We start from the raw sequence: 27496 nt of genomic DNA, 5'->3' as shown, positions 1-27496 counted from the left end.
GCTCGAACTACTCTATCGATTTTCGACATGGAGCCAATCGATGATCTGATGAGCACAATTACAGCGGCCTTGCACTCATTCGACCAGAAGTACCGGACTCTCTTTGTCAAGCTGAATTCTGCAATCGAAGTCCAGAAACGTGTATATGTGAACCTTGTGCGCACAGGAAGTCTCGAGCACACTGTATGTCATCGAATTCAATGCTGCTCCTCTCGAACTAACTGTATATCTTGCACAAAAGCCGCAATCATTCTCACTGCAACCCGAAATCCGCGTTCTTCAATTAGTGCTACTAAAGCTCATGGGACAGGTAATTCGCAACGACAATGGCATCGCTCGTTCATTGAATTCTACCTAGATCATCATTGGCAAGCACTCAGAACCTTTGGCCAATCTTACGTTGGTGCTTCCAGATGCGGATGCAACCTGCCGCCTGCTTTACGATGCCCTGGAGGATCTTGCCACTCATATTTTGCAAGCTCGTTCCCAGACGAACTCGAAGTTATTCAAGGCGTTAGTATATTGTCAGCGTACTCCCTCTCGAGAAACGCAGGTGTGTATCGCCTCAATCTGAATCATGTCCAGCCACTAATATTGTTGTCGTATTCAGGAATATGCCCAGGCGTTCGCACCTCTCCTCGCCCAGACCGCAAAAATTTTAGAGATACTCCAAAAGCTCGGGAAAGAGGTATTCAAACTCCTCCCTCATTAAGCACCATGTTTACTCATTCATGCTTAGGTTTCATTCATCGCAACTATTGCCCGCATCCGAAGTCGTAGGAATAGATAGTATACTATACAAGCCATGTAAAATCTGATTTTTGCCCTCCACTCTTAATACTGGAAGCTGTCTGTGTAAAATGAGTGCTGTAAGTGTAAAATACTTTACGATACTCAGAATCAAAGCCCCGTTTCCTTTTTTGGTAACTTTGAATAATCGGCCCGAACGGTGAAAAGATGGCGTAATCTGTCTCGTTTAACTCGAACTTTCTTCCTATCTGCCTCTCTAGCTTGTCCTGGTTCTAAACTGGACATAAGCGGTTACAGACCTTCACGAGCCAAATAGGGACTAGCACGACAGACGACAACCCCCCGGATCTTTGCCCACACCATCCAGCACCCTAAACCAAGTTGATTTTTCCGATAATCGTTAAGCGATGTCCAGCAATTTTCGCGCATATCGCGCCTCACGACATGTACATACGTTCAACTCGTGCTTCATGCACCATGAATGAATGATTGATTGCTAGCTTGATTCTCCCACAGGAATCTCAGAAAATATCGTCCACTTTCTTTGGTCATGGAGATGCGACTTCCCGCCCTCTTTAGTCTTTCGACCAACACTGTTGACATCGACCGTTCGAGCGATTCTGATTCTTCTAGGACCATGGATTCATACGATAGTGTGCCTCAGAGCCCGGATGCTGGAGAGGACGATCCGATGCCGCTTGCACCACTGAACCCACAAACGATGCCTCAAATGGCACCCCAGGTTCCACAGGCCCACTTCCATACTCAATCACCACATCCGCCTCAGACCCCACCTCTGCAGACCCCACCTCCGCAGACCCCACCTCCGCAGACCCCACCTCCGCAGACCCCACCTCCGCAGACTCCACCTCCACGGTCTGAAGATTTCCAGATGGACGATATCAATGCTACTCCCAGGGCCCCTCCAGATATGACTCCGAGAGCCCCCCCAGGCCCCAGAAATCAACCGATAATGCAGGTGTGTAATCAAACTCATATTTTTATCTCAGGAACAAGATCACTCATACATCTGCTAGCAACCACCGTCACCCACTATCCAGAAAGGCAAAAGAAGGAGAGTGCATGATCCTGAGCCTGGTCCCTCCCAGTCGAATGACAAAACTCCTGGAGCCCAGCCCACTTCTCACACCGGAGCGCAGTCAAATACCCAATCTAATAGCCAGGGGCCCGTAGACTATGTGAGTGTTCAATGTACTTATGTGCATGATAATAAATTGTATCCATTTAGTTACAAGCTCTGCTCAATCATCAAACGAAGACGATGGGGGAACTGTATCACCATTTGCAAAATTCAACCGCAGAGATACTTCGGAAACAAGACCAGGTATTGCAGAAACAAGACCACAAGATAGACAAGGTAGTATCCCACCTTGCGCAGAACACAGAGATACTCGGCCGAATTGGGGAGACGTTGGATATGTTATCTGCAAAGAGCAAACACAAAGGGTCACCGGGTCATCAGGACGAGGGAGATAGTCAGAGACATGGATCCGGAAGTAATCAAGGACCCCAGCCCTCTAACGACCGTGACTCTGCGGCAAAGCCTAGTGACGGTGGAGCTGCGGGAAGCGCCACGAATCGCAACAACGGCAATGGCGATGGCGAGGATGGGGACGACGAAGGAGATTCAAATGACAATCCCTTCTTCCGTTATGCTAGGAAAAAGCAGCCTGCTCGCTCAGGAGGGGTCAAGCATCGACCTGCTGAAGAACTGAAAATCAAGGTATGTACTTACTTGCATTATGTGTTTCAGCTTATCCAAAGGTCCTCGTTATAGGAAACGATGCGGAAATGGTTGAATGAAATAATGGAAGGCCAGGATCAGCTCAAGGAGACAGTCTCCCAGGACGAGGCTGATGAATTTACTCTGCTGTTCAAAACAAATCCTCTTGCACGCCCTTGCTCAGTCGACGATTTTCGATACTGGATCGCGGGTGGTCCCAAATCGGCATGGAACAAGGGTGCTTCATATGTCTTTGTAGAAATTCTTGAGAAGAGGAAGCTGATTGCCACACCCGATGTTCAGACTCGTGATGGTATCCGCGAAGCTTTCCTTTTACGACTCAAAACACTTCATGCATCTTGGATGGAAAGACAGAAAATGCAGGAGGACAACAAAAATCCTCGCTCTCTGTTTTCCAAAAGGTGGCAGCGGAAAAATACTGTGAGTCACTACCTACTGCCTAAACACACAAACTCACACCTTAAAAGCTGTTCCATCGTCGAAGGGAGGTTATCATCACCTTCCACTCGCTTGAGTCCTTCCTCTTGTTCTTCGATGAGCTAGGTGTCGCAGGAATGTCCTCTGACGAAGAGGATCCTGGCATGAAGAAACCGCAAGTGCAATACATCATCAAGGGGCCGAAATGGCGAAGCGTCGAACTCATGAATTTACTCAGGTTGTTGGACTACTGCCATCTTGAAGGTCGATGCACCACTGAAGCAACCAGATTCGGATATACACGAGGGGCTCCTCCCCGAATCCGCATCGATAGAAACGATCGAAGTTCGAAGACGAAATACGTCTCTGGTCTACCTGCGAACTTTTATGATGCTCAATGGCTTGAAGAACAGGAACCTGGATGGGCTAAAGGTGGAAGTGGATTTGTTAACGAATTTGTTCGTCCGCGAAAGCCCATCAAACTTATTTTTCCTGCAGACCTTTTGAAGTGCGTATCATCATTTAGGAAATTAGATCCTATCTCATTCTTGTTTAGGACATTGAAGGACCGAGGATACCCCAGGGCGCAAGGTCCAGAGTGATGTTAGTGCAGGTCTATTGTACAAGTAGATGTATTGTATGTATCAAATGAGATCGCAAATGGGCATGCGTATCTGCCTGATAATGAGACATTGACACTTATTCAAAACAAATTTAATTTATCTGCTCTAAATCCAGACTGACAAGGACTGACAATCGGACGATTATTGATAGCACATTAGGGTGTATTAGTTCGTCTTTGTAGTATGAAATGAAAACGATTACCTTTTGCATCTGCAGTGGGGCATTATGTTTTTGGATGAATGTCCACCTGATGTAGATTTATTTGGGATCATAAGTGAAGAGCTTCACTGAGCAGGAGGAGAAAAGGAAGAAGTATGTAAATCAACCTTCATGCTTGAATTGACAGCAGGTAACTGTGGTTAGCTGTGGTTGCGACGTAGTTGAATTCACTTGCTCCAGCTTTCGCGAAAGTTCCTACCTCAACATTCAAGTTTATTTCATTTTTAAGGTCGTTTTGGAGCGAAAACGTCATATTCTTGTTGCACAAGAAGTTTGATATTTGGTCAAATAATACACCCTATTACAGATACATTTCATTATGAATATTTGCTGTGAATCAGCTGGTCCAGTTTATCGAGGATCTGAATGATCTGAGGGCTACGCCACGAAAGTCTATTGTACACATAAGAGACCATTTGAGATTCTTCATCGCTAGCTTCAAATCCCATAGCCAATAGCGGAAAGATCTGAAGTATATACCCAACTTAAGACAACAAGGATGTCATTGAATAAGTCATAACGAACCTTATCGATGTGTGCGATCTTCAAAATATCCCGAAGCCAAACAATGAGACTTGAATTGTGTTTTGAAATGATCAAGTCATACCATGGTGTCTCGACAGTCAACTGTCTCGTCTTTCTTATGAGAACTTCCCTGGATTATAACTGCAGTGGTGGTCGCTTTCTGATGAGGCTCATGAGAGTGCAGCTCGACCAACAGAACACTGATCATACCTCAACCGTAAGTGCTTTGTGTTTGCTTGAATCCATTGCGAATTGTTAATGATTGGTTTCGCCCTGAGCAAACACGAGTGAGAAAGGTCAAACAGTCTTCTGTAAGCGAATCGTCGTATCGTGGTTGTAGAGAGTTAGATTCTGGGGATGCGATGCATGAGCAATTCTCGATATACTTATAGAAGCGCGATGTGTATCAGTTCTAATCGATGGAAGAAAATGTAAAGAAACGATTGAATTGTTTCAGACTAGATATAGTTAGAGGGTCTCGAGTGGTGCTGCGGCGGCGAGACATCTTCTGGGCGTTGATTCCACAGTTCATAGAATTAGGCAAAACGTTGCGCTGATATCTAAACCAAATGACACAATTCCATTGATCCAGCGGTAAGTGTGAGGGTGCGTCCAGAGTTTGACATGAGGAGTTGGAGGTCGTAGAGCTTCGTAGAGTCGTGTCTAAGTCCGAGTTGTACTCGAACATGACATGGTCATGCTGGTAATTATTCAGGTGCGTCCAGAGTTTGACATGAGGAGTTGGAGGTCGTAGAGTCGTGTCTAAGCCCGAGTTGTACTCGAACATGACATGATCATGCTGGTAATTATTCAGGTGCGTCCAGAGTTTGACATGAGGAGTTGGAGGTCGTAGAGTCGTGTCTAAGCCCGAGTTGTACTCGAACATGACATGGTCAAGATGGTAGTTAATAGGAACGCCACTTATCAGTCATGTGACATTGGCTCCGTCTTAAACATTACTTATTTATCGCCGTCAACAACTTGGTACATAACACTTAGGCCTACAGAGTCAAACTCAGTAGCGGCCAAGATCTCAGCTTTACAACCACGCCGGAATTTCAGAGGTCCTCGAGAACAATTTCCGCCTGAAGAAAGTCGGAGACATCGAACCAATCAACATGCAGCTTCTAAATTTTCAACTGTGTTGGGTCGAACGCTAGGAAGGTTTTTCTGCCTAGGACTAAATTGTCTCATCGCTGATCCCCTCCGAATGTCATATTGCCTCTTTCCTTGTCCCTATGAATTGAGTGCGAAAACTGGACCCCCTGATCGATGCATTTCATTCTGTCCTTTGGTGGAAAATTTATTGGGCTCTCTTTCCCGTCACTCAGTTATTTTCTGAACTCACAGTTGGTCCAAGGTCAACAAGCCCGGGTCGTCCAACAAGTGTGATACGAGAACGAGGGACAGCAACATCGTCAGCGACGGTGAGCAAATGAACCGAGTTGGCATAGGCCGGATATGAGACTGACGCTTCTTTGGCCAGTCCAAAGTTCAGTACGTCTCCTGCCAGTTCTCGAAAATGATCAACGCCCCCTGGAGAAATGAAGGCACAAGAAGCTTACAAACGTCCCTCAGGATCCTCAGGATATTTTTATCCACTTGCTCCCGCACTGCTCCTACATTCGTCGGAGGTTTGTCAGGAGCCTGAAAGACAATTTCGTTGATCCGTGGAAAGTATTGCCACTGAGCAACACTCACGGTGGGATCCGAGAACGCAATAGTAGCGGGATCATAGCCTTTCCAACGCATCCTGTTGATCATTCGTCTCTTCTCTCCGGTTTCTTCGTTGACGACAGTTGATACAATAGAAGCTGGATTCCCTTTGAACTACATGATACTGTCAGTGTTCTTCAGCGCAAGGTACAAGTACTGCGGTGGACCAACTTATAGCTTTGAGCAATGCCTTGGCGACTAAATATCGGCGGAGGGAATAATCGGAGATTACTTCGAAGTGCTTGATTTGAAGATGGCTTCGTGTTTTTCGCAGTATCGATGCCTTCTTCAACAAGCTGCGGGTATATATTCATTTCTGGAGGACCTAGAGTTGATGCTACAGTTGGAAACAGCGTTTCCAAGTTCATGCTGGCCTAGTTCATTCAATTCAGGCATTACGGTCCCTTTCTTCTTTCGTCGCGTTACTTTGATAACGATACATCGTTCGCGACTACTTCGCCAGGAACTGGATGCACAAAGGAGTCGTCGGGCGGAAGTTTGAGCTCGACCAAGGTCTCTGATTTTGACGCGCCGCGCCGGAAAGCGGTTTCTAGACTGGAAGGACCACCGAGATTGCGAATTGCTTGAGGAGCTGAAGCAGGCTGACCATAGCCAGGATATTCCACAGAATCATCTTCAGTGCTGAGCCAGAAGTCAGCGGATGCACCAGGCTCGCCTGACCTGTTTCCACTAGGACTTGCGAAGACACTTCTGGATACAGCCCCAGCGAGAAGTCTGACAAAAACTCAGGCTCGTAGCCTGAGCCACCACCGCAGATGAAGCTTACTCTGGGGGTGACTGATGCTGAGAGCGCGTCGTCAGTATCCGGTCTCTCAGCGCCTCTGTTTCCCGCGCCTTTTTCCATTCCTATATCTTCCCGTCACGCTTCTCTTTCTCCAGTGACCCCCCGCGTCTCTGCCTCTTGCGGGATCCTGCATCGCTCTTCAGCTCCCGAATTTGGCCTCCTAGTTAGGACTCCTCATCTCCCAACCCCGTCACCAGCGTCGCTCGGCTTTCTGTTCAACGTCTCCAAAATACTCAACGTCTCCAAAATACATCATGACTAGCCAACGATCGCGATCCGCTAAAGAACTACGTGCCCTGTACGCTTCACGAAGAGCACGCGGCGTATCGTTGGCAGATGGGCCAGGATTTCTATACGCCTTCATTGAATACGGTCATTGTTGGAAAATTGGGATGACCGACAATTACGATCGGCGAAGAGCCGAATGGGATCGTCAGTGCCCGTGCCCTGACAGAGTTTGGCTGCCACCTTTGCGCGTTCCGAGAAGGAGGAGATCCGGTAATCTTTTGAGCCTTCTCATCTGAACATGCTGATCTCTCTCAAGAATCTCTAGCTCACATTCTACTGGAGTTTAAGTGCTTCGAAAGACCTCGCATCCAGTGCACACAATGTATGTATTTCTTCCTTAGTATAACATTATCTCACTTCTACGATAAGGTGGTAGGCGTCACATCGAAAAATTCATCTTCCTTGGAAAACGGAGACGAGTTTGGCGAAGGAAGATTCGGCCAGTGCTTGTGCGCGCTGGATCTTCGTAAAGGTACGTTCATTTTTGAATGCTCTCGGATTCGTTAACTTACGACTCTCTTTGCAGACTTTCGATAGTTATGAATATTCACTATGTACACTCGTATATATACTCTACACAGCATAGCCAACAGACGTGCCTTCCAAATTTGAACAAAAGCCATTGACCCGTGGTTCACGAGATATGTCTTTCTTATGTATATAATCGTCAACTCACTGACAGTGATTACTATGTGTATAGCTCATGTGTATAGCTTTCGAATCGCCCGCATTGCTCAATCATCAAGAACCATTGGAGATCTCTGAAGATTATTGATTCAAGCCCTCAAATCATCAAGTTCCTTGCTGCTCCTGTATATATAATGTAGAAATAAAAATCATAAATAAAACCTTGCTCCATGAGATCCTACACAAGTTACGCATCCCGACATCAACTACGTCACCTGTCCCGACATCCCGACGCCAACAACATCCGGACGTCCTGATATAGTGATGTCGGCGATGTCTCGACGTCCCGACATCCCGACATCGGGTCACCATAAGCTGGGCGAGCTTATTTTGAAAAAGCGCATGCTTTGCGTGAGGCCATTTGTGTGTATAAATTCTGAATTTTTTGGGGTAGGTTATTAGGTGACTATCCAAATTAAGCTCAGAATTTTTGCCATATATTATTCAAAAGCTTTCACTGGAGTGATTGAGAATAAACGGTCCCCGAAAAGAATGAAAAATCAGCTTGCATTTTCTAAAAATAAGATTATGGATGTTAATGGTATGTTTTTCATATAAACTGTACTATATCGGGCCCATAACATGGACTGGGTTTAGGAGAAAATATTCAGAATTTTCGGCGTCCGGTAAGCCGAATAGTTTTGTACCAAACCTCACTATAAAATCAACCTTTCGGTCGCCAGAAAATCGGCTAATCCCCGCAGTGTAACTGCAGGTTAACTGCAGAATAATTGCAGCGGGAAGTCACCCACTGTGGAGGTTAGAAGAAAGCTTGAAGGAAGGCAGACCGTCGGCGCAACGTAACACATACATAGGCGCTCATGGGCGTCTCTTTGAGCTCATTCCTGCGCAGTGTGGGGCGTGCCTGGCATGGAATAATAACGATGAGCTCATACTTTCGGTGGAGTTATGACGATTAGTGACGACAGAGGTTATATGCTATCTCTTTTTTTCAGTGGGTCTGCTCCAGTCCACCTCGCTTCATTCTGTTGATCCCCACTATCCTAGTAAAATGAGTCAACCAGAGAACGAGAAACAGTCTCAGTCTCGATCTCGTCCTGCTTCCCGCGCTTCCAACCCCGACGTCGAGTCCAAACCAAACCAGTCCCGACCCACTTCCCAGGCGTCCAACCGATCTCACTCGCAGGCCGAACCAACCCAGCAGGACGAACCGAGAACCCAGAACGAAGACCAGTCTCGTTCTGCTTCTCAGGACGAACCGAAGCAACAAACCAAGTCCCGTCCTGCTTCCCAGGCATCTAACAAACCCCCTTCTCGACCCGCCTCTCAGGCATCCCACGGCTCCAAGCCGCCTTCCAAAGCCGCCTCTCGTACCTCTTCTCCTTCCGTGTCACGAGACTCTCGTCCTCCGCGTACTCCCCGAGGTCGAAGCCGTACCCCTCGAAGCCTTTCTTCTGCTTCGGGCGGCTCGGACGAAGAAAACCGCGCTCCCACACCGACAGCTGATAATCCAGAGCCCGAGCTTCCTGACGTTGACGAAGAAGATGGTGAAGGCGATAACGCTGTCTACAACAACGCTAAAGGTAACAAGCAGACTCGGGAACCAGAGTCGTTCGACGACGACGGTAACGGTGACAAAGACGACAAAGACGGCAAAGGTGAAAAGGAGAAGAAAAAGCGTCGTCGTCGTGGAAAGAAAGGCACTAAAGGGTTCGGCGTCGATAAATGGCCTCATGGGGATAAACCAGGTCGATTGGAGCCTCCGCATGGTGTCAACGACTGGCCCCACGAAGACGAAGAAGGCGAGGGCGTTGGGACCTCCGGTCGGGTCCTCCAACGACCCAAGGGTGTGAGGGATTTCAGCCCTGCATATGCTGCTTCTGATGCTGGGAGCAACGTCAGCACCGCTAGTTCCGTCTCCGGACTTTCCCTCGGCGACTGGTCTCGTTCCTCTTCTTCCTTGGCCGGTGTCGATACCTGGCCTTACGGTGATAACCCCGGTATCATGGTCAAGCCTCTAGACCATTGGGGAAAACCCATAACGAACCCTGATGGGACTTTGGTGCAGAAGGAAAATTGGACGGGGCTGCCTTCGTATGATGAGTTGAGGGGTATGGATCTGGATACACACGATGATCATGTTATTAAGCTCAAATTGGAATTGGACCTTGATGTGGCGGTAGAGATTAATGCGAGGATCCATGGAGATTTGACGTTGGCGTTATTGTGAGTATTTTTCTGGTTGGCGTCGTTGCTTTTTGATGCTGAGCGCCGCTCTCCTTCTAACAGGATGTGAGAGAGTACAAATAGGCTCCGAGGAATCTTCAACGAGCTACATAAAGGGTTTGAAATTAATCGTACATGTATCCTTCCCATCTCTATATATCTACACAGACTTGAGGCCTTACCACCGGGAGGATAAGGTCAAAGTTTAAGGACATCTCGTATATATCTACAGAATATTTCTTGAATGATGTATTTTTTACTTTACAACCCCAGAAGACAACTAACTGCATACCAATTGCATCAGGGATGGCTTAGATATTGCCCGCCTAGCTCAATCGGATAGAGCGTCAGACTCTTATTCGATTTCGTTTCGAAATGCTTGACTGGGCATCTGAAGGCTGCGAGTTCGACCCTCGCGGTGGGCTATAGATTGACAGCAATGTCATTGATAATTATCAGCTTTTTTTTTTTGTTGTCAGGTTTGGTGGGTAACATATGCAATCTCGTGATTACAAAAGCTCCTCCCCCTTCCTTCTCCTTCCTACTCCTCTTCCAACGAAAGGAAATATATCCAAAGTCGAACACAAAAAACTAATGTTCAAACGCATTGAGAGAAAACGAAAACGGCAAGAAGAAGAAGAAGCATTGGGGCTTGATGAAGAGGTGAAGGAGGCTTTGGGGATGGGTGGGGTGGATTCGGATTCGGAAGAGTCTGATGATGAAGAGTCAGGAAGTGAAGAGAATGGGGATGAAATTGAGGAGAGCGAGGAAGTTGAGGAGGTGGAGGAGGGAGATTCTAATGATGTCGATGAAGAGGAAACCGAGGATGTAGATATGAAAATTAAAGACGACTCGGAATCCGAAGAAGAGAAACCTCCGACGATTTCAAAACGTGCTTTGAAAAAGGTGAGCAGTAATTATAATCTATCACTCATCGACATCGTTCGTTATAAGTAATGTCCTGAGCTCGCTGAGCGCTGAGCGTCCTTGGTTCACTTCCTGTTTTGTGTTTACAAAACTTTCCCAAACACAGCTCATGGAAACTAATCAATCGTTTCATTCCACAGCAAGCCCGTCAACAAAAGATTCAAAAAATACGCGAACGACACGCGATTTGGAAACAGGAGAAGCTACAAGTCGCGTCAAAGGTCTCTTCTACTCTTAAAACAACTCCCTCGACAAGTTCGTTTTCCTCAAAAAACACTCCTCGTCGACATCAAAGAACTGTCACTACTACTACTACTACTACATCCTCGAAATCATCTCCGACAATAAAGGATCCTGTCGCTGCCAGTCGTGTGGACGCAGTTGACAATGCCCAGAACAATAATACAGGAGGTCTCGAGAAGGAAAATGGTGCGAGGCCAAAATCTCAAACTCAATCCAAATCCAAATCCAAACCGGACGCCGCTGTGACGCATGTGAAGGGCAAGGCTGCTCTCAAATCGCCATCGTTGTCCTCTGCGGGCAAATCTGTGGCAGGTGACGCGGATGTTGGGGAAGAGGGGAAGAAGAAGCAAGCGGCGACGCGGAGGAGCGAGTCAAATGTGATAGTGAAGAAGAAGAAGAAGAAGAAAGAGAATAATGGGAAAAGGGATATAGTTTTGTCGAATCAGGGGGACATCAACGGATATGAGAGAGAGGGAGCGGTAGCCAAAGTCAAACCTCAAAAATCGTCACCGACACGGACGAACACCACTGTCGCGTCAGCCATTCCACCCAAGCCGAAAAGGCCAAAGCATCAACACACTCCCAAAGATATCGATACGAAGCTAACAAAGAAAAAAAAGCAGTAGAAAGAAGCTCGAGTAATCTTGATGATGCCCCAACGACTCGGTTGGTGTCTACTTTGGACTCTGGAATGGAATTGGGATTGGAATTTGGATTGGGCGAGGAACGTTCGAGGAAGAAGAAGAAGAGGAAGATGAAAAGGGGAGGCGCGTGAGATGATCATGATGAAGAAGATATAGGACTGATTTAGGAATCATTAAGATCACTGGACGCTCGATGCATTAGCAAGGCAATAGACCTAATAAATTCAATCCATGGATGTGGGACTATCTGGATAGTGTTCCGTCTTCTTCAATGACTTGTGATGTACGTCGGCCGAATGCTGTTTGCCTCGAATTGATTGACCGGAAATCTATATTCCATATTCAAAACTTGGATTCCATGAACTCGTGAGGTTTTTTTAGTTAAATGGGTAAATGAAGTAGTGAGATAAGAAGAACTAGTAAGGTGTCACTAGGACTAGTACTGCGAGGCTTCGACGTACGCGTGTCGATGCGGTACCAGTGAGAGCAGTGAATACCGCATCACGTGTCCGTTCGAAGACTCTAGTTTGTCCTGTTTCCTTGACTTTCAAACTGCCAAGTAGGCAAAGACACTGAAATCGTCGAGGCGAAGATTCAATCAGAGTCGCTGACGCAGGTTGAAGGAAACAGATTAATCAAGCACAGAATTCCTGTTTCATTCGACAACTCTAACTATGCTCAAAGAACTACTATCTACTTAGGTGGATAAGTACCAAATGGCAAAGCAATGCGACGGAATCGACATTTACTTCTGTAAGAATGGAGCAAAAGATGGATCAGACTGGATAAAAGTGGAAATAAAACTAAGCACATACCTTGCCCTTGCTACGCCTGCTGTAAATCTTCTCGTGATTGTGATTGAAAATCTCCCCTTTAGATCCTCCAAAGGCATGTCCCGTACATGTCCCTTCACAAACCGTCTCCTCAAACTCAAACGTAACATGACTAATGGTTTCTCCCCGACTTTCATGGAAGTCATTCAGGAAAACAACATCGATCGTCTTCCCCTCCAGATCCAGGCTCTTCGCTGCAGCGTTGAGCAGACTCTGCACAGCCGCTTTGGCAGCAGACTGCGTTTTGGCGCGGGTGGGGTTGTTTGATTCGGAGGAGAGATCACCGGTGAAGGTAACCTGGATCGTTACCTTGTTTTTCGCTCGCCGGGAGAGGTCGGAGAGGGCAGCGACGAAGGCTTCGCGAGATTTTAGGTCGGCGGACGTTAAGCCGAAAGTCTCGCGAGCGTCGATCTCTTCGCCGCGGGAATTGAAGATCTGGGTGCCCCGGGCGTGGTAGACGTTAACGCCTACGGCTCCTCCGAGCTCGCGGAGGTCATAACCACTATCAGTGGACGAAGGAGCGCGAGCTTCGACGGCAGCACCGTTGTTGTTGCTTTGTACCTAGAAAACCAGAACACGGTTAGTGAATATTGTCATCGCATATTTCTTTTCGAAAACACGTACTGCAACTGGTACCGCAGAAGCGACGGTGAAAAGCCCAAGGAATAAGCAAGCAATATTGAAACGCATGGCGAACGACGGGTTAGGTCAAGTTTAAATTTAGTGAGTAGAAGTAGGTGAAGGCCTCGCGATGGAACTCGAGCGAGGGAGGAGCAAGATTAGAGATTTTTTTCGGTTGTCGTGTCGAGTGAAGACGAAGAAACACTGATAATTCCTTTGGCCGGCAAAGGGAGTGGTGTAGGTGCTAAGAGAGACTTGCCAGAAGCTGAGGAACCATCCTCCGAAACTCTGGCACCTTTTATACTCTAATTGACACGTCTAGAGCTCGCGGACCAGATTTACAACCGCAGTGAGTCGTCTCAGTGAGTCCATTCATTTTTTGTTTACATGTTGTGGAGTAGAGTGCTTGCCTTGATTCAATGGATGGAAGAGCGTTCTGTTCCTACTCGTGCCGGGACTGCTCAATACACTACTGATATATTTCACACAGAAGATCTACTCGTACCCTCAGCAGATTGTATGCATCTCTGCGAATTCAGAGAAATTCAACATGTGTGTGTCTTTTTTTACAAACCGCCGAGGAATTTTCAGCTGCTGATCTCATCTCATTTTGCAAATGATTGAACAACGACAATAGACATAGGATTGAGGAACATTGGTGGTATGCACTTGGGCTATCAGGAGGATAGGCCAAAGTAAGCTATATCGTCGACGTTGCTGGTTGACTCCTGGTTGACTAGGGTTGACTCCACGGAACACCTAGGGTCCAAGCGGGACCAGATGTACGGCAACTGCTTGAGATTCTTATCCCTCGTTTTAGCTTCACACAAATTCTATCGGAGTCTCTTACTTACAGAGTCCTCTGATGAACTCCGGATTTTACACAGTCTTGCACCTGTATTCGGGATTTTACAGCGAGCAATGTACCGCATACATAGCCAGTACTTGGCACAGAGTCCATACATCTTTTACAAGGTCGGGAAGAACAATCGTTTCAAGTACGCATTTTACTGACGGTTGTCAGCTTTCAGTTTCCGCTAATGACTTCATGATGGTTGATGATAGATTTTGATCTTGACGGTGATTTTGATCTTTTACTTGATCGGACGCGCGCCATGTTAATTGGTCTCCTCACAGAGCCTCTCTGTATCGAACAACTTTTCAGAGTCTACGATCGACATACATTGCGTTTACTAAGATGTCAATTCTTCAGATAAGAAATTATGCCAGTGCACAACGTGCGTAGTTGTATTCTTCAGTCATAAATCTAAGTTTAATCCGTGCCAGTTTTGCCTCTCAAGTACGGCAACAGGGCTCAATTATCCACATTTGCACAACACAGAAGGAAAGAAATCACACGAGTTCAAAGTCACCTCTACATCGCTTGCCTGCTGTTACAAGTTGGCGGCTGCTTAGATATCTGAATCCACAAGTCAATGATAGCACAAATCCTCGTTTCATTCGATGTCCCCACTATACTCAAACTCTACTCTACTCTGAATGGGTAACTACCACGTAGCTGAAGGGCTACTACACTACTAAGATGTTTACTGCAGGAAGAAAAAGCAAGGCAGCCATCAGACTAACAACGTCAAGACAATAAGATAAACAGAGACGTACCTTCTTACTGAAAATCTTGGAGTGATCGTGCTTGAAAATTTCTCCTTTTCCAGATCCGAACGCATGTCCCGTACAAGTTCCCGCACAAATAGTCTCGTCAAAGGTGAACGTGACATGCTCCGTGGTTTCTCCACGACTGGAGTGGTAGTCGTTCAAAAAGATGACGTCCAAAGTTTTTCCTTCCAAAGACAACTCCTTTGCAGCAGCGTTAAGCAGTGACTGAACAGCTGCCTTTGCATCGGATTGAGCTTTGGCGCGATCGGGGTTGTTGGAGTCTGAACTAAGATCATTGGTGAATGTTACCTTGATGGTTACTTTGTTGGGAGCCCTGCTGGAGATGGAGGAGATAGCGGCGGCGAAGGCTTCGCGCGACTCGAGATCAGCAGAGGTAAAGCCGAAGGTCTCTCGAGCGTCGATCTCTTCACCACGAGAATTGAAGATTTGGGTACCACGGGCGTGGTAAACGTTAACTCCTATGGCTCCACCGAGTTCGCGGAGGTCGAACTCATTATTAGAGGATGGGGCACGAGCTTCCACAGCGCCGTTGTTGTTCTGCACCTGAAATTCTGTCAACTTCTGGAAACAATGCGATGTTGAGTAATACTCACAGCAACGGGAATCGCGGATACAGCAGTGAAGAGCCCAAGGGCAAAGCAAGCAAGATTGAAACGCATGGCGACTGACGGGTTAAGTCAAATTTAAAGTTGTGAGTAGTGGAAGTAGATGAGCTCGCGATGGACTCGAGCTAGGAGCAAGATAGAGACGATGTTGTTATCGAGTGACGACGAAGACAAATTCCTTTGACCGGCAAAGGGAGTTGTGTGTTGTAGAAGTGCTGAGGGAGACTTGCCAGAAGCTCGAGAATCTGCTTGAAGTTCGACAACCTTTATACCCCAATCATCCAAGGGCAGTACATGGATCCGTCTGCCTCTTTCTCAGGAGTTTCCGAATAGCGATCATTGTCGTGCATAATGGCTTGCATCTGGCGATCACTTGTAAGGTGTGAACTTGATGCACGACCTTCGAAAATTTACATGGCTACGCGTAACACTCTACTAAAGTCCTTCCCGCAGTTGATATTCGAATCTCCCCCGAGTCCAAAAAACAATTTATTCGCAGAAATAAATAAAAGCTCTTCCCGCATTACCTGATTCTATGCATGTGGTGAAGAAAACAGAAACAAACGAAGTCAGTTACCTGCAATTCCGCGATCCAACTCTGAAGACGGAGTCCTGAAGATACCCAACGAGACTCCCAAGGCGAGGAGTGGTCTTCCTCAATTGGGTTGAAGGCTTGGATTATAGGGAAGTAGGAACTCAAGATGAAGCAACCATGAAGGGTTTTCTATTTCTTCCACTTATCACGCTTCCCGACTCTGATTAAAATCGACAATCATGGTAAAATTATATAACACGATCCAAAACATAAAATGTGATTTCCGAGTTGCTCAAGTTCTTTGACTCGCGCTTCAACCAGCGGAGTCAGGACAGAGTGTTGTTGCTATATTTTTGTTGACGATATTTTTGAGTGAACACAAGTGAAAACTGAAGGTGATGATGATTTTACGTGCTACGTTGACACAAGATCATTCAAAAGGTCGACCCCAGTGAACTCGTGTAAATCCGGGAATCTGTTTCTCCTTGCGGACGGACCAATCGCTCCGATTGCCATACTTACCTCCTGCTTACCTCGAGAAATCGCATTTGTGTCCAACGCGTCCGAACCTTGTTGAACCCAGTATCCCCTTGTGATACCCGTCTTCTACGGAGCGCTAGGGAGCGCTGCGTGTACATTTGTCAAGATAATTCAGTCTGATCATGATTCGGTCTGAATTTGAGCGCTGTTGAAGCAAGCGATGAGCAAGCGGCGCTGGGCGTTGACAGTGACTCGGGGTCAAGGAGGGATGTGCAATGTAGATTCTATGTAACTTAGGCTACATACATAGTACTCCAAAGAATATGTACCTTCTCATTTCATCGCCTGCATCCAGTGTTGAGCCGAAAAAAACGAGTCCAGCCTTGCAACAAGTTGCAAGTGATTTCGGGAGGGTACAATTGAATCCGCACCTGCTATTCAGTACCAAAAGCCTCGAATCATTTTTGGATAATTTGCACACTCACAGTGTACTACGCAGTACAGTTTGTGGAGATCTATTGTAGCTGACTTGCTGGGCCTGTTCAGACCATATGGTTTCAAAACTCCGACCTGACTCTCACTATGTACATAAAATCCTGGAAATTAAAGAGAGAAAAGACAAAAGAAGGCAAAAACAGTTCAATGGACTAATTAAAGGATGCAGAACATTCACCCCATGTCATTCCACTTAGCCCACCGCGAGGGTCGAACTCGCAGCCTTCAGATACACCCATCTCCCGTCTTAAGAGTCTGACGCTCTATCCGATTGAGCTAGGCGGGCACATCGAAGGCGACTCGTAAGACAAGAAGCATAGCTACTTACTTTGTATCGATTGAAATTAGATAACAGAAATCATTAAAGAACGCATAGACCCATATTCACGGCGCAACACGTCTAAAACATTAGAATTAACCTACAGGGATCACTCCCACCTCTAAACACACTTTTGCCCCCATCGGTATCACTCCTCCACTACCTCAACCTTCTCTCAACACTCTCACACATCCCCAATACCTCCTCAATCCCCGGTCTCTCCTCCGGATCCACCTTGAGCATACTATCAATCATCTCTTTCAGCCCATTCGAATACCTCCCTTCGCTCCCTCTCGGGTGCTTATACTGTGCATTGAGGACAGCCATAGCGATAGACCCACCTTGTTCTGTCGTTTGGGTGTTTTCGAAGGGAGAGTGAGAGTAAGCCATGGCGAAGAGGAGACAACCGAGGGACTGTAAAACATGAGTTGTGAGAACGGGTGGTTACGATGATGATAGGTGCTTACCCAGATATCAACCTTCTCATCTAACATCGTCCCCGTTTTAACGTCGAAGAGCTCCGGAGCACGGTACGCCATTGTCGATTGTTCAGCGGCGATGTCCTGGTTTTGACGAAGAGCAAAGGCTGCAGCGTAAGTAAACCGCATACAAAAAAATCGAAGAGAACAGAGAGGCTGACCTGCTGATATAGCGCCATGGAACGATTTTCTATCTTTATCCGTGCTCGCATTGCAGATCCAAAGTCCATGAGGATAGGTCGACCTTCATCGGATATCATGACGTTCCTGCAAAAAGTAAAGGAGGATTAGAATGAGGCAAGGACGACGACATGAACAGAAGAGGAAACGGAGTCCATAGAGGGCCATTGGAGATAGAAGAGGTAAAGAAGAGGTAGGGGAGATTAAGGAGACAAGTACGAAACTAATCAGAAAATTGGAGAGGAACAAAAGGTGCTCACCCAGGTTTGATATCCCTATGAGCGTACGGAACGATCTCCCCCCGCTCACCGGCTCCGCCTTCGCCATCTATGCCAGCAACATCCTCATCCCCATCAAACAACGCTTCTCCGCCTCTATCATCTGCTTGGCTTCCCATCAACCCTTCCTCCTCACCCCGATCACGGTCAATCAACGGTACCGACCCCGAGCCACTTCTTGAGGGCTTACCGGTACCCCTAGATGAGGGACCATAAGAGTATCCTCCTTCAGCATCACCTTCTGGTTCGGGGAATCTATGATCATCATCTTCATCGTCACCGTCCGCATTGGTTTGTGCTCTTGACTGTGAGCTATTCGACTGGACCTGCGGCGCGTTTCCATTGGATCTTCCTTGTCTTTGGTTGGAGCTTGACCCGTTCTGGTGAGCATTCGACCTAGCTTCATTTGTAGGATTGCCCTTCTTCGCCCCTTTGGCAGGTCTCCATTCATGCATCGCACGAACGGCTTCACACGTCCCTTTAAACAGCTTGATCATCTCTCGTTCGGAAAAGTGAGAGTGGTTGATAAGGTGGGCGTTGATGAGGTCTTGGATGTTGCCTCGCTGTTCAAATGACGTTGATTCAGTGATTTGACCAGAGCGACCGGTAGACTGAATGTCGATACTCACCTGATACAGCGGCAAAAATAAATATACAACTTTCCCTTCTCCATCTTCGTCCTGGACCACCGCCGAGTCTAATATACGTATGATATTCGGGTGCCGGAACCGTCTGTATGCCTCGACCTCCCGCATGGCCTCTTTGACGCCATCGTTGCCGGTTGGACAGCGGATTTTTTTGAGGGCGAATTGACGCTAAAGTAGGAAATGGCGTGAGTATCATATTTATATCACAGTGGTTTCCTGAGAGATTTCTGGGAGATTGGACTTTGGATACGGAAGGTAGCATACTATAGGACATGACAATGAAACTCACACCACTTCCTTCATCTTGTGCGAGATAAACAAACGAGAAACCTCCCTCGCCGAGGACTTTGATTATTTTGACTTTGTTTTGATTTCGTTCATTCAGTGAATTCCATTTAAGTTGAACACCCCAGGACGACGATTTAGCGGGTATGTTATGAGATAGAAGAGAGGACGAGTAAGGAAAGAAGTCAATAACGTTTAAGGATGTTATTCGTGACAACTCACAAGTCCTTCCATTGATCTTTACCTTCGCTTCCTGCTGGCACATTACACAGCTTGACCAGCCGGCTGAAAGAGCCCAGAGAGCATCTTTAGCTTGGTCTTTGAGAGTTGTTAATGTAGAAGATAAATGATCCATGTCGAAATACTGTGTTGTCGGTGGGTAGTTCGTATTCGTAAAGCGATATTGGAATGGACTTGTTGGCCTACTGAGTGCGAGTGCTGATGAATTCTGACCACGTATAAATCACTATGGGTCTACTTCCAGTTCCAATCCTAGTCTTCGCGTCCTATCCTATCGGTCCACGAAAGTGAGCAATGTTGTGAAGACAGCGAGATTTGCAGAGCCACGTGAGTCAAAGAATTCTGCAATGGGCGGGTCGTCCGCTGCTTGCGAGGAATCGTTTATGTCTGACGAGAACTTTAATGGTGTACAGTGTAAAGCTTTACATAAACTCAAGGCTGCGTTCCCGCCCGCACTTTCCGTATTAGGTCATCGCTTCATCAACCGTCGATTTTTCTTTGTAGCCTCTCACCAGGTGAGACGCATTTCCTTACTTATCATACACTCTTCATTGACTGTGGCTCTGAAACACGAGATGCAGCGCTAGAGAGTCTTCAATGACTTTTCCGAATGCAAACTTCAATTACACATCAATAGTCAAGTTCTGCTACCGGGGAATTAGGTTCTTCCATTTCAGCGTCGTGTTCTTTTCGTTCAATTCGACTTTCCCTGCGCCTGCGCATCTTTTCGCTTTTTCTCCTTTTTCTCATTTATCTTTTTCACGATTTTGTCCACCCTATCATTCCACTTCTGCAACAATTCATCGTCGAATGCAAACATGGGATCCAGCAAACCAGTCTGATGCCACGCGAGACGCCTCAAGATTTCGGTGAGGTAGGAATAATAGCGTTCTTCAATTTTGCCATAATTTTGATTGAGAGTGCGCAACTCGTCCAAAGTCCTGTCTCTGTCTTGTGTGTTGGCAAAGAAAGCGGGACCGAGGAGCTCTGTTGGATCCTGAGGCGGTTTGCCGATGTTAAACTTCTTCTTCGGTGGAACTGAATCTGATAGTGGAGGCACATCACCAAGGCCAAAGCCCTGTTCACCAATGTATATGTATGCCTTCATTGTTTTCCTTGATGCTTTATCCCGAATGACCCATAATTTGACTTCTGTGTATGTCGCAGAAACCTGATTAGCTTCATTATCCAATTTAAAATCCAGCATGAATGTTCGTACCTTCCTTAATGATAGAAATCGAATTGTGAGATGAAACGGGAGAGTTCACTGGACTGGCAATTGCAGCGATATTGAGCAAGTATACAAGGAAGAGGCCTGCCCAAGGTAGTCGTGACAACGATGAAGATGAACCTGATAACATGATGAACACTGAGAGCACGAGTCGCCGTACTTTGCTTGGGCCGAATTTAGTATTGTTAACAATAATTAAAACTGCAGAGCCATACAAATCGAGGTGCGTTCTTGTCTATGCACAAAAGTCAATTGACCACATCTTAACAAAAGACATGGCACGTACACGGTGAAGAGAAAATATGAAGGTTGGACAGTAACTCGAACGAGCGAATTTCAATGGAGATGTCGACTACACCAACAAAGTTGACTTGAGGCATGAGAGAAAACACGTTAAGATAAGAGCGACGAAGAATGATAATGGCAAAGCGTACGGAAATAGATATGGCCAGCAAATCCAGTTCCTGCAGCGATTTTTGGTTGGAAGGGAAAGGAGAAGGATACAGACTAAGTCGTAGTGTCCTGTGAAACAAATTCCCGCTACCTCTTTAGAGGTTGAAGGGTTTAGTAGACCCTAATTTTTCCAAATTATCCATCCTAGTCATCATTTTTTAGTAATATATCCCCTTTTAGCGATCTTTTTACTGTCAGTTGATTAGTCACTTTTTGTGCTTGCTCTCGACAACCATCATCTTCTGGTGACAAAAACTGGGTGTTTCTCTCTTGACAACCTTCGTCTTACAGTAAAAACTATCACTTCCAGTGAATAATTCCCACTACCTCTGTAGAGGTTGAAGGGTTTAGTAGACCCAGTTTTTTTTGGTCATTCACTTTTCAAGTTGATTATACTACTGCAGTACTACTGTGGAGACAGCTGGAGACTCTGGGTTGGGCAGATGCATCTACATGCGGCGCGCCCCATGCGCGCCGCTTTTTCTATCTACAATACAAGTACATTAGCCATCACCAATCAAGGTGTGGTCCCATTGTAGTACAGACCTCTACAAACACTACCTCTTACTACTCATCCCTGCATCTGTGTTCAGTCCATCTTGTACTTAGTGCTCACACAGACACACATTGACTGGTAGCGGGCCCTGCTGCTCACCGGCGCTACTTCGTTATTTTCAGGAGCACTGCCCTGCACGTAAATGACGCATACAATTGTCAAAAGTTCTGACATATACCAGTGCAAACTACGATTCTCGGGATTGATGCAGAAATATTCATGCTTCCAGGAAAAGGATTTAGCATTACATGGCGAAGGAAGCTTTTCGGTAGATCTCTAAAGAGGTCCCGAGGAGGGAGAGTATTCAATAGTCTCGTGAGCCAGAATTCACAAGGGAAGAAATTTTTCGCAGGAGGACATATTTCGGGATACAGATCGGTCAAATTTTTCCTCTATGCACATACATATCACTGTGGGGGATTTCCAGTACTAGGCCCTCCTCCAATTTTTTTTAACCCTGCCAAACGCAGCTTGTGTTGATCCGCATCAAGCTTGGTTATATGCTGCTCAATCACTTGAATCCTTAATGTCCAGAGTGTATACACATCATTGTTCAATGCAGAATGGGGTCCCGCAAACCAGTTGTGTACCATGAGAGGCACTTCAAAATCGGCATGAGGTAGCGGTAATATCGTAGTGACGTGGTCTCTGCAACATGATCGAGACTCCTCAACAGTCCTCAACTCATTCAAAGCTTTGTTCCTGTCTTGTGTGTTAGCAAAGTAAGCGTCGCCAAGGTGCTCTAAAGAATGGCCATTGTCGGAGCAGGTTGGAAGTGGCAGTACATTGCCAAGACCAAAGCCTTGGTCGCCAATGTACATGTACACCTTTGATGTTTTCAAGTTCTTCTCATTGCGAATAACCCATATTCTGATTTCTATATTTTACGGTACCCTTGATGAGCTGACTAGTATGAAATGAGTGGCAACATTCTTACCTTCTTTGATGAGAGTTGGACTGTCAGATGGAATAGGAGAGCCCACTGGAATAGTGACTGCAGCAATATTGAGCAGGTATACAAGAAAGACACATGTCCACAGTAGTTGCAACACCGATAAAGATGAACTAGATAGCATGATGAAGTGCGCACTATAACATTCTCATGATTAAGATATTTGAAACTAGGCTCCACTGTTGTGGACTGCACCTTGCTTGGGAAAGGATAAATTTCAGTTAAATTGATACTAGAACTGGTATGGCAGGAACTAGGGAATGATGCAGGATTCATGTATACCAAAAGTGTAGGGTGGTCTGAGTATCATCTGAGTGTCTTTGTCAAGGTGTAGATTTTAATTCAAGTATCAAGCGAAAAAAAACAAGGCACATAAGGTGCAAGGATATACACACTTCAAAAGCCTTGTGGAAATTTGTTTGATTAATCTGAGTATTGAGGAAAGAATGCGGCGCACCTTGTGTGCACCGCAAAGCAAGCACAGAGCTCAGGATGTTTGTAAACATTTGGCAAAAGCATGAGGCCAAGCACAACCAAAACGTGCCTGCACAAAACAACTTAACTTCCGGAGTGCAATAGACCTTGCAAGCAAGGTGACTCATGAACATTGTGGAGCCATACCGAATGGTTGCAAAGCGAACCGAAGAAGAGCGTGTTCAAAGATACGGGGAGCGGATATTGATGAAGAGCACTAGCAACTTGAATGAATTGTCCGATGCGAGAGGAAGCTACGTCGCACCAAAGTTAAGTGGGTCAACACGACAACAAGGTAAGATCATACCAGAGTGAACAAACTGTGATAGACTTGGCCAGCAAATCTACCTCAACTGGAAAACGAGTCAGTGGGTGTGGGCAACAAGGATTTAGAAGCGATACATAGCCACCTCCCTGCCGAAACGTGATTTTTGTTTCGCACTGATTGGGGCGGTATACTGGAAAAACTCCTAAGAGAAAACCACGCACGCGACCCGTAAGATATCTGTGTGACCCAGGTGTAACCTTGAACCTCTCCCTCTTTTCGAGTCATAAAATAAAATCCCGCTGGTTGTTATTGTAGTCCGGGGGAGGAATATTCATTTTGAGCTTCCCATCAGAGGCTTAGAGTCTCTCGGAGCCCAGGAAACTGTTACGTGATCACGAACAATGCACGTGGCTCCAACACTCACTATACGTGAAGGATGTGTATTGGTCCTTTCATGACACTCTAGCTACAATGTACTAAGAGGCAAGCAGGAGGCAAGCAAAAATCTTTTCCGGTGGAAGGTAAATCGTGTCAGACCCTAGATTAGGGCGATCCCCACGTGTAATGCGCCTCGGGCGCTTAGATGTGAGCTTGCCTGGTTTCAACGAAACCTGTGATAAAAAAGCTCTGACAAGTGATAGTATGCCCCTCCGACACCTCGCATACTCGCTCTACGCATGCAACAGCAATATGCTCAGCACTGCTAGCTCGTCAGGACTATTTACGGGAGTTGGGTTAGTAAGGCATTGCTCGAGCAACACCAGCATAGAGAACAGTAAAGTGGGCAGTAAGCCTCCGATTGCACTTCCCCCGACAAAGAGATTGGCTATAGGTAGGATCCTGTTATTGAACTTTGAAAAAAAACTTCTATGGCGTTGTACTACTTTAATTTTTGTTTACTGGGTAGCTGACGTTAATTACAGTAACTTGCATGGATGCACGAATCAAGTGAGCCTTACCCTCTACCTCGAAGTTTTTTCAACAATACCAATCAAAACAACTTGTTCCCTTCTCCCTCTGCGGCCCCTCTTTCTCCTCTTTTGTGTAATACATCTCTGGCCGCGCACTCCCACCACGACATAATACAATCTTACTCAACAACATTGCCCAAACAAATCCATGTTCTACAAACTCTGACCAAAAGTCCCTTCACACAACTAGGCATCAAGATGGGCGAAGCTCATATCATCCGGAATGCTGGTGGAATGGCGTCGGTCTACCCTTCGTTCTTTCTCTACCTGTCTGCTGACGTTTCTTGCCTCTCAGGCGAGATGCTCTTCGTTCGCTCATCATTTCCCAACGTCTCCTTGGTACCCGTGAAATCGCAGTTTATCACCATACCGGATGTGGGATGGCTACGTTCTCAAAACCTGACCTGAGGAGTCTGATCACCGAAAGTTCAAAGGAGGGTGCTGAGGAAACGGTTGGATCAATGATAGACGAGATGGATTTCTTGGAATGGCCTGATGTTATCTCATCGGAATCCTCATCAGCAACACCCGTTTCGTCTTCATCTAAAACTGCAAGTATCATGTTCAGCGACATGAGCGTAAAAAAGCCGATTGAACAACAAGAAGATCCACTGCTAGCTTCCCTGAAATCTGAAGTCCACTTCCTCCGAACACACCCACTCATCATGCGTGGGACGAAAGTCAGCGGGTGGGTATGGGATGTTGGGAATGAACAGGTGAGCATCTTGGAATTGCACGGGAAAAACAGGAGCTGACGACTTCTTCACTATCTCTTCCCCCCTGATCTTCTTTCGTGCACTTGGACGAACAGGCTACAAGAATTGTCTAGACTGTTTGGAGCTGCAAGTAACCTAGGCTTCGATTCGCCCATGTGATCTTCGTCGATCTTGCATTGGATTACGGTACAATAGCCATATAAGTACTACGGTGCAACAAACGACGCACTTAGATGATGAATCTGAATGAAACCAGATGGATTCACAAAGAAGAACAGGCCAGGAAGGGGGCGAAAGAGAACTGTGAAGATAATCGAGAGTCAGTCAAGTAATAGCACGTCCAAAGTGTGTATAAAAAATATGATTGATCAAACTCTCAAATAGAGTGTATGTAGTAGGAGATGAAACAGTATGTATACTAGATATACGTGTCTATCTGTCCAGAATATATAGCTGTTCTAAGAATATCATTATCATTAAACCAGCAGTTCGGAATAAGGATCGTTCATTGTTCAGAGTAGCACTTCGTTCTCTCATCAAAGTAGCCTGATAAACATAATCACCACAATTGACACTAACCACCATCCCGCGCATCCCATCTCTAGTCTTGGAACACGTGCAGATACTCCATTTCCGGGGACGAACATGGGACTTGGATGCAATAATGTGTCCGTTGCAGTGATTGCCGACATAGGTATAGTAACACTCCCATAACCTGGATAAGTACTGATGTCAACCTTAGAAACAATTTCAAAGGGAGAAGCGGTAGGCGTAGGTGCTACGCCACCGGTAGTGTAGGCGCGAATATAAGGTATCTCAAAGTAGGCATCGTCATAGTTTGACCCATCACCGACCACATTGTCGTTGTACTGTTGGACGCGGAAGGTGAGCAATAGACAAAACTCTAGCGATCAGTAATTGAGCTTACACATATTCCTGTCGATCCTTGATTCCCACAGGAGGGAAAATACACTTCTGGCAGGCCAGCCCTTTGCAAATCAAGTTAATGAGTACACTTAACGAGAAGCTTTACTACTCTCACCAATTTCCGCACAAAGTAATATCCAGAATCAGCTGCTGAGGCGTAAAGAATTCCGTGATATTACACTGCCCTGCGGCGAGATAACTGGCGGAAGGAGGACCCCACTGAGAAATGTCGATGCCAGACGTTGAGTTGGATTGATTTATTGACGAAGGAACGTTAGGACGCTGGAGGGAAGTGAGTAATCAACGACTGGGATACTGTTATACTTACGCTCCAAAACCATATACTGAACGGAAGTCAGAAGTTCTTTTAGTATATTATCTTCGGGATATGAATGCGAAGAAAATCATACGAACAATATACTGGGTTATAAATGTGGTCAGTTCATCCATATCAGAGTCGAAGTGCTACACTAACCCAGCAACGTCAAACTGCGTAGCAAACACCCCTCCGCCCATATCCGCGAAACCGCTTCCGTAACTATTCGGTTGGAGTTCACCAACAGTACATCCCGCTGCAGTGGAGCAATCGGTAACCAGTGTTGCTCCCAGCTGGTTTGGGGGAGTGTTATTGTGAAAACAGCCAGTGGTAGTATGAAGAGCCATCTGGTTACTGGGCATAAGGTTTACGGCTTCCATGATGCTGAAATATTCAAACGTGAATACTCAAGACGCATTTACATCCACTTCACTTACTCAATCTCACCGCCTTCTGGCCATGTTGGGCCACCAAGCGACCACACAGCCGGCCATACCTGAAATCGTATGCATGAATCCTGCAAATTCCCAGAGGGTGCGCAAAGCTTACAGAGCACCCATAAGGGATATGGACCAGATCAAAAATCCAAAGGCTTCCCACCGCATACGAGTCCTTCGTCGTTATTCGAACCGAATTTCTCTTCTGGGGAGACTGTACGGAATGCATATTGTCGACTTTGATGACGGCATTTCCAACACTGTTCACATAGGCAAGACCTTGAGAGAATGCATCCGATTCATCGAGCCAGTAGACGTCGCCTGAGATACAAATTATAGTTGAGGCCAGGGGATGTCAAGAGCGCTTACCGAGCGTTAGGTTATCCCAGCTCCCAAAAAAATCCCAATCATCGAAAAAGGTTATACCAGAGTACTCTCGTACGAGATCATATGCCCGGCTGAGGGACAAAACCCCACAGAATATCGCGGCTCTCGGGAAAAGCTGCATTTCAGGCTAGTTAGGCTTGAACTTGAACTTGAAAGCTTGAAAGTTGTTAAAATACAGGAGAAGCGTATTAGCTGAACTTCTTTCATATAACAGTGTTTTCGTCAAGGCAGTACATCCCGGAACAAAACGTTCTGGGGTTCGGTGAGCGTGAGGTCAAGAAAAAAAAGAATCCATGGCGAACACGAGGCGCGTCGTAAAGGCGCGAGTAACAAAACAAAAATGGTAACTGATTAGATTAGATTAAAAACTTCCTTTTCT

The 27496-nt window shown here is 46.2% G+C and overlaps 12 protein-coding genes and 2 non-coding genes across 14 annotated transcripts; 7 read left to right on the top strand and 7 right to left on the bottom strand.

Annotated features, from left to right (window-relative positions):
* Window positions 1–27: 27 nt before the first annotated feature.
* Window positions 28–864, top strand: C8R40DRAFT_1174433 (uncharacterized protein; the record flags this gene model as incomplete). The annotated part of the gene is made up of 6 exons (XM_046232181.1): window positions 28–183; window positions 242–310; window positions 359–553; window positions 611–688; window positions 740–776; window positions 848–864. The coding sequence occupies 6 exons, from the start codon at window positions 28–30 to the stop codon at window positions 862–864; spliced, it is 552 nt and encodes a 183-aa protein (XP_046082740.1).
* Window positions 865–1300: 436 nt separating this feature from the next.
* On the top strand, window positions 1301–3534 carry C8R40DRAFT_1174432 (uncharacterized protein; the record flags this gene model as incomplete). Its single annotated transcript, XM_046232180.1, has 6 exons — window positions 1301–1729; window positions 1788–1949; window positions 2000–2494; window positions 2549–2935; window positions 2983–3440; window positions 3489–3534. The coding sequence occupies 6 exons, from the start codon at window positions 1301–1303 to the stop codon at window positions 3532–3534; spliced, it is 1977 nt and encodes a 658-aa protein (XP_046082739.1).
* A 1178-nt stretch (window positions 3535–4712) lies between these two features.
* On the bottom strand, window positions 4713–8089 carry C8R40DRAFT_1174431 (uncharacterized protein; the record flags this gene model as incomplete). The annotated part of the gene is made up of 8 exons (XM_046232179.1): window positions 4713–5177; window positions 5649–5836; window positions 5866–5947; window positions 6002–6130; window positions 6184–6390; window positions 6457–6751; window positions 6804–6820; window positions 8012–8089. The coding sequence occupies 8 exons, from the start codon at window positions 8087–8089 to the stop codon at window positions 4713–4715; spliced, it is 1461 nt and encodes a 486-aa protein (XP_046082738.1).
* A 719-nt stretch (window positions 8090–8808) lies between these two features.
* Window positions 8809–9987, top strand: C8R40DRAFT_1174430 (uncharacterized protein; the record flags this gene model as incomplete). Its single annotated transcript, XM_046232178.1, has 1 exon — window positions 8809–9987. The coding sequence occupies one exon, from the start codon at window positions 8809–8811 to the stop codon at window positions 9985–9987; it is 1179 nt and encodes a 392-aa protein (XP_046082737.1).
* Window positions 9988–10303: 316 nt separating this feature from the next.
* On the top strand, window positions 10304–10408 carry C8R40DRAFT_t199. Its single transcript has one exon. It is a non-coding gene; the product is annotated as a tRNA-Lys (tRNA).
* Window positions 10409–10478: 70 nt separating this feature from the next.
* On the top strand, window positions 10479–11928 carry C8R40DRAFT_1174429 (uncharacterized protein; the record flags this gene model as incomplete). Its single annotated transcript, XM_046232177.1, has 3 exons — window positions 10479–10889; window positions 11051–11688; window positions 11742–11928. The coding sequence occupies 3 exons, from the start codon at window positions 10479–10481 to the stop codon at window positions 11926–11928; spliced, it is 1236 nt and encodes a 411-aa protein (XP_046082736.1).
* A 485-nt stretch (window positions 11929–12413) lies between these two features.
* On the top strand, window positions 12414–13536 carry C8R40DRAFT_1121414 (uncharacterized protein). The gene is made up of 3 exons (XM_046228806.1): window positions 12414–12548; window positions 12613–13208; window positions 13271–13536. The coding sequence occupies exon 2, from the start codon at window positions 12746–12748 to the stop codon at window positions 13085–13087; it is 342 nt and encodes a 113-aa protein (XP_046082735.1). The 5' UTR covers window positions 12414–12548; window positions 12613–12745; the 3' UTR covers window positions 13088–13208; window positions 13271–13536.
* Window positions 13537–14688: 1152 nt separating this feature from the next.
* C8R40DRAFT_1121412 (uncharacterized protein) lies at window positions 14689–15813 on the bottom strand (the record flags this gene model as incomplete). Its single annotated transcript, XM_046228805.1, has 3 exons — window positions 15480–15813; window positions 14872–15429; window positions 14689–14801 (listed from the first exon to the last, which is right to left on the bottom strand). Coding segments are annotated over exons 1-2 (620 nt in total), but the record flags the coding sequence as incomplete, so codon positions are not given.
* Window positions 15814–17196: 1383 nt separating this feature from the next.
* Window positions 17197–17287, bottom strand: C8R40DRAFT_t198. Its single transcript has one exon. It is a non-coding gene; the product is annotated as a tRNA-Lys (tRNA).
* Window positions 17288–17479: 192 nt separating this feature from the next.
* Window positions 17480–19544, bottom strand: C8R40DRAFT_1072387 (Pkinase-domain-containing protein; the record flags this gene model as incomplete). The annotated part of the gene is made up of 7 exons (XM_046226456.1): window positions 17480–17734; window positions 17788–17883; window positions 17961–18066; window positions 18240–18820; window positions 18887–19072; window positions 19194–19264; window positions 19412–19544. The coding sequence occupies 7 exons, from the start codon at window positions 19542–19544 to the stop codon at window positions 17480–17482; spliced, it is 1428 nt and encodes a 475-aa protein (XP_046082733.1).
* A 579-nt stretch (window positions 19545–20123) lies between these two features.
* Window positions 20124–20790, bottom strand: C8R40DRAFT_1174426 (uncharacterized protein; the record flags this gene model as incomplete). The annotated part of the gene is made up of 2 exons (XM_046232176.1): window positions 20124–20581; window positions 20649–20790. The coding sequence occupies 2 exons, from the start codon at window positions 20788–20790 to the stop codon at window positions 20124–20126; spliced, it is 600 nt and encodes a 199-aa protein (XP_046082732.1).
* Window positions 20791–22076: 1286 nt separating this feature from the next.
* On the bottom strand, window positions 22077–22745 carry C8R40DRAFT_1072385 (uncharacterized protein; the record flags this gene model as incomplete). The annotated part of the gene is made up of 2 exons (XM_046226455.1): window positions 22077–22546; window positions 22607–22745. The coding sequence occupies 2 exons, from the start codon at window positions 22743–22745 to the stop codon at window positions 22077–22079; spliced, it is 609 nt and encodes a 202-aa protein (XP_046082731.1).
* Window positions 22746–23826: 1081 nt separating this feature from the next.
* C8R40DRAFT_547399 (carbonic anhydrase) lies at window positions 23827–25286 on the top strand. The gene is made up of 4 exons (XM_046235416.1): window positions 23827–24195; window positions 24287–24311; window positions 24508–24573; window positions 24630–25286. Exons 1-4 carry the CDS (start codon window positions 23928–23930, stop codon window positions 25087–25089), a joined length of 819 nt encoding a protein of 272 aa, XP_046082730.1. The 5' UTR covers window positions 23827–23927; the 3' UTR covers window positions 25090–25286.
* On the bottom strand, window positions 25152–27496 carry C8R40DRAFT_1121403 (glycoside hydrolase family 16 protein). Its single transcript, XM_046228804.1, has 9 exons — window positions 27100–27496; window positions 26843–27051; window positions 26731–26789; window positions 26453–26677; window positions 26392–26397; window positions 26306–26321; window positions 26093–26259; window positions 25979–26039; window positions 25152–25919 (listed from the first exon to the last, which is right to left on the bottom strand). Exons 1-9 carry the CDS (start codon window positions 27236–27238, stop codon window positions 25587–25589), a joined length of 1215 nt encoding a protein of 404 aa, XP_046082729.1. The 5' UTR covers window positions 27239–27496; the 3' UTR covers window positions 25152–25586.

This window comes from Lentinula edodes, assembly GCF_021015755.1.
Source record: "Lentinula edodes strain Le(Bin) 0899 ss11 chromosome Unknown C8R40scaffold_36, whole genome shotgun sequence".
Lineage (NCBI taxonomy): Eukaryota > Fungi > Basidiomycota > Agaricomycetes > Agaricales > Omphalotaceae > Lentinula > Lentinula edodes.
Note: the sequence above shows the minus strand (reverse complement) of the source record. Positions and strands in the feature narration are given on the sequence as shown.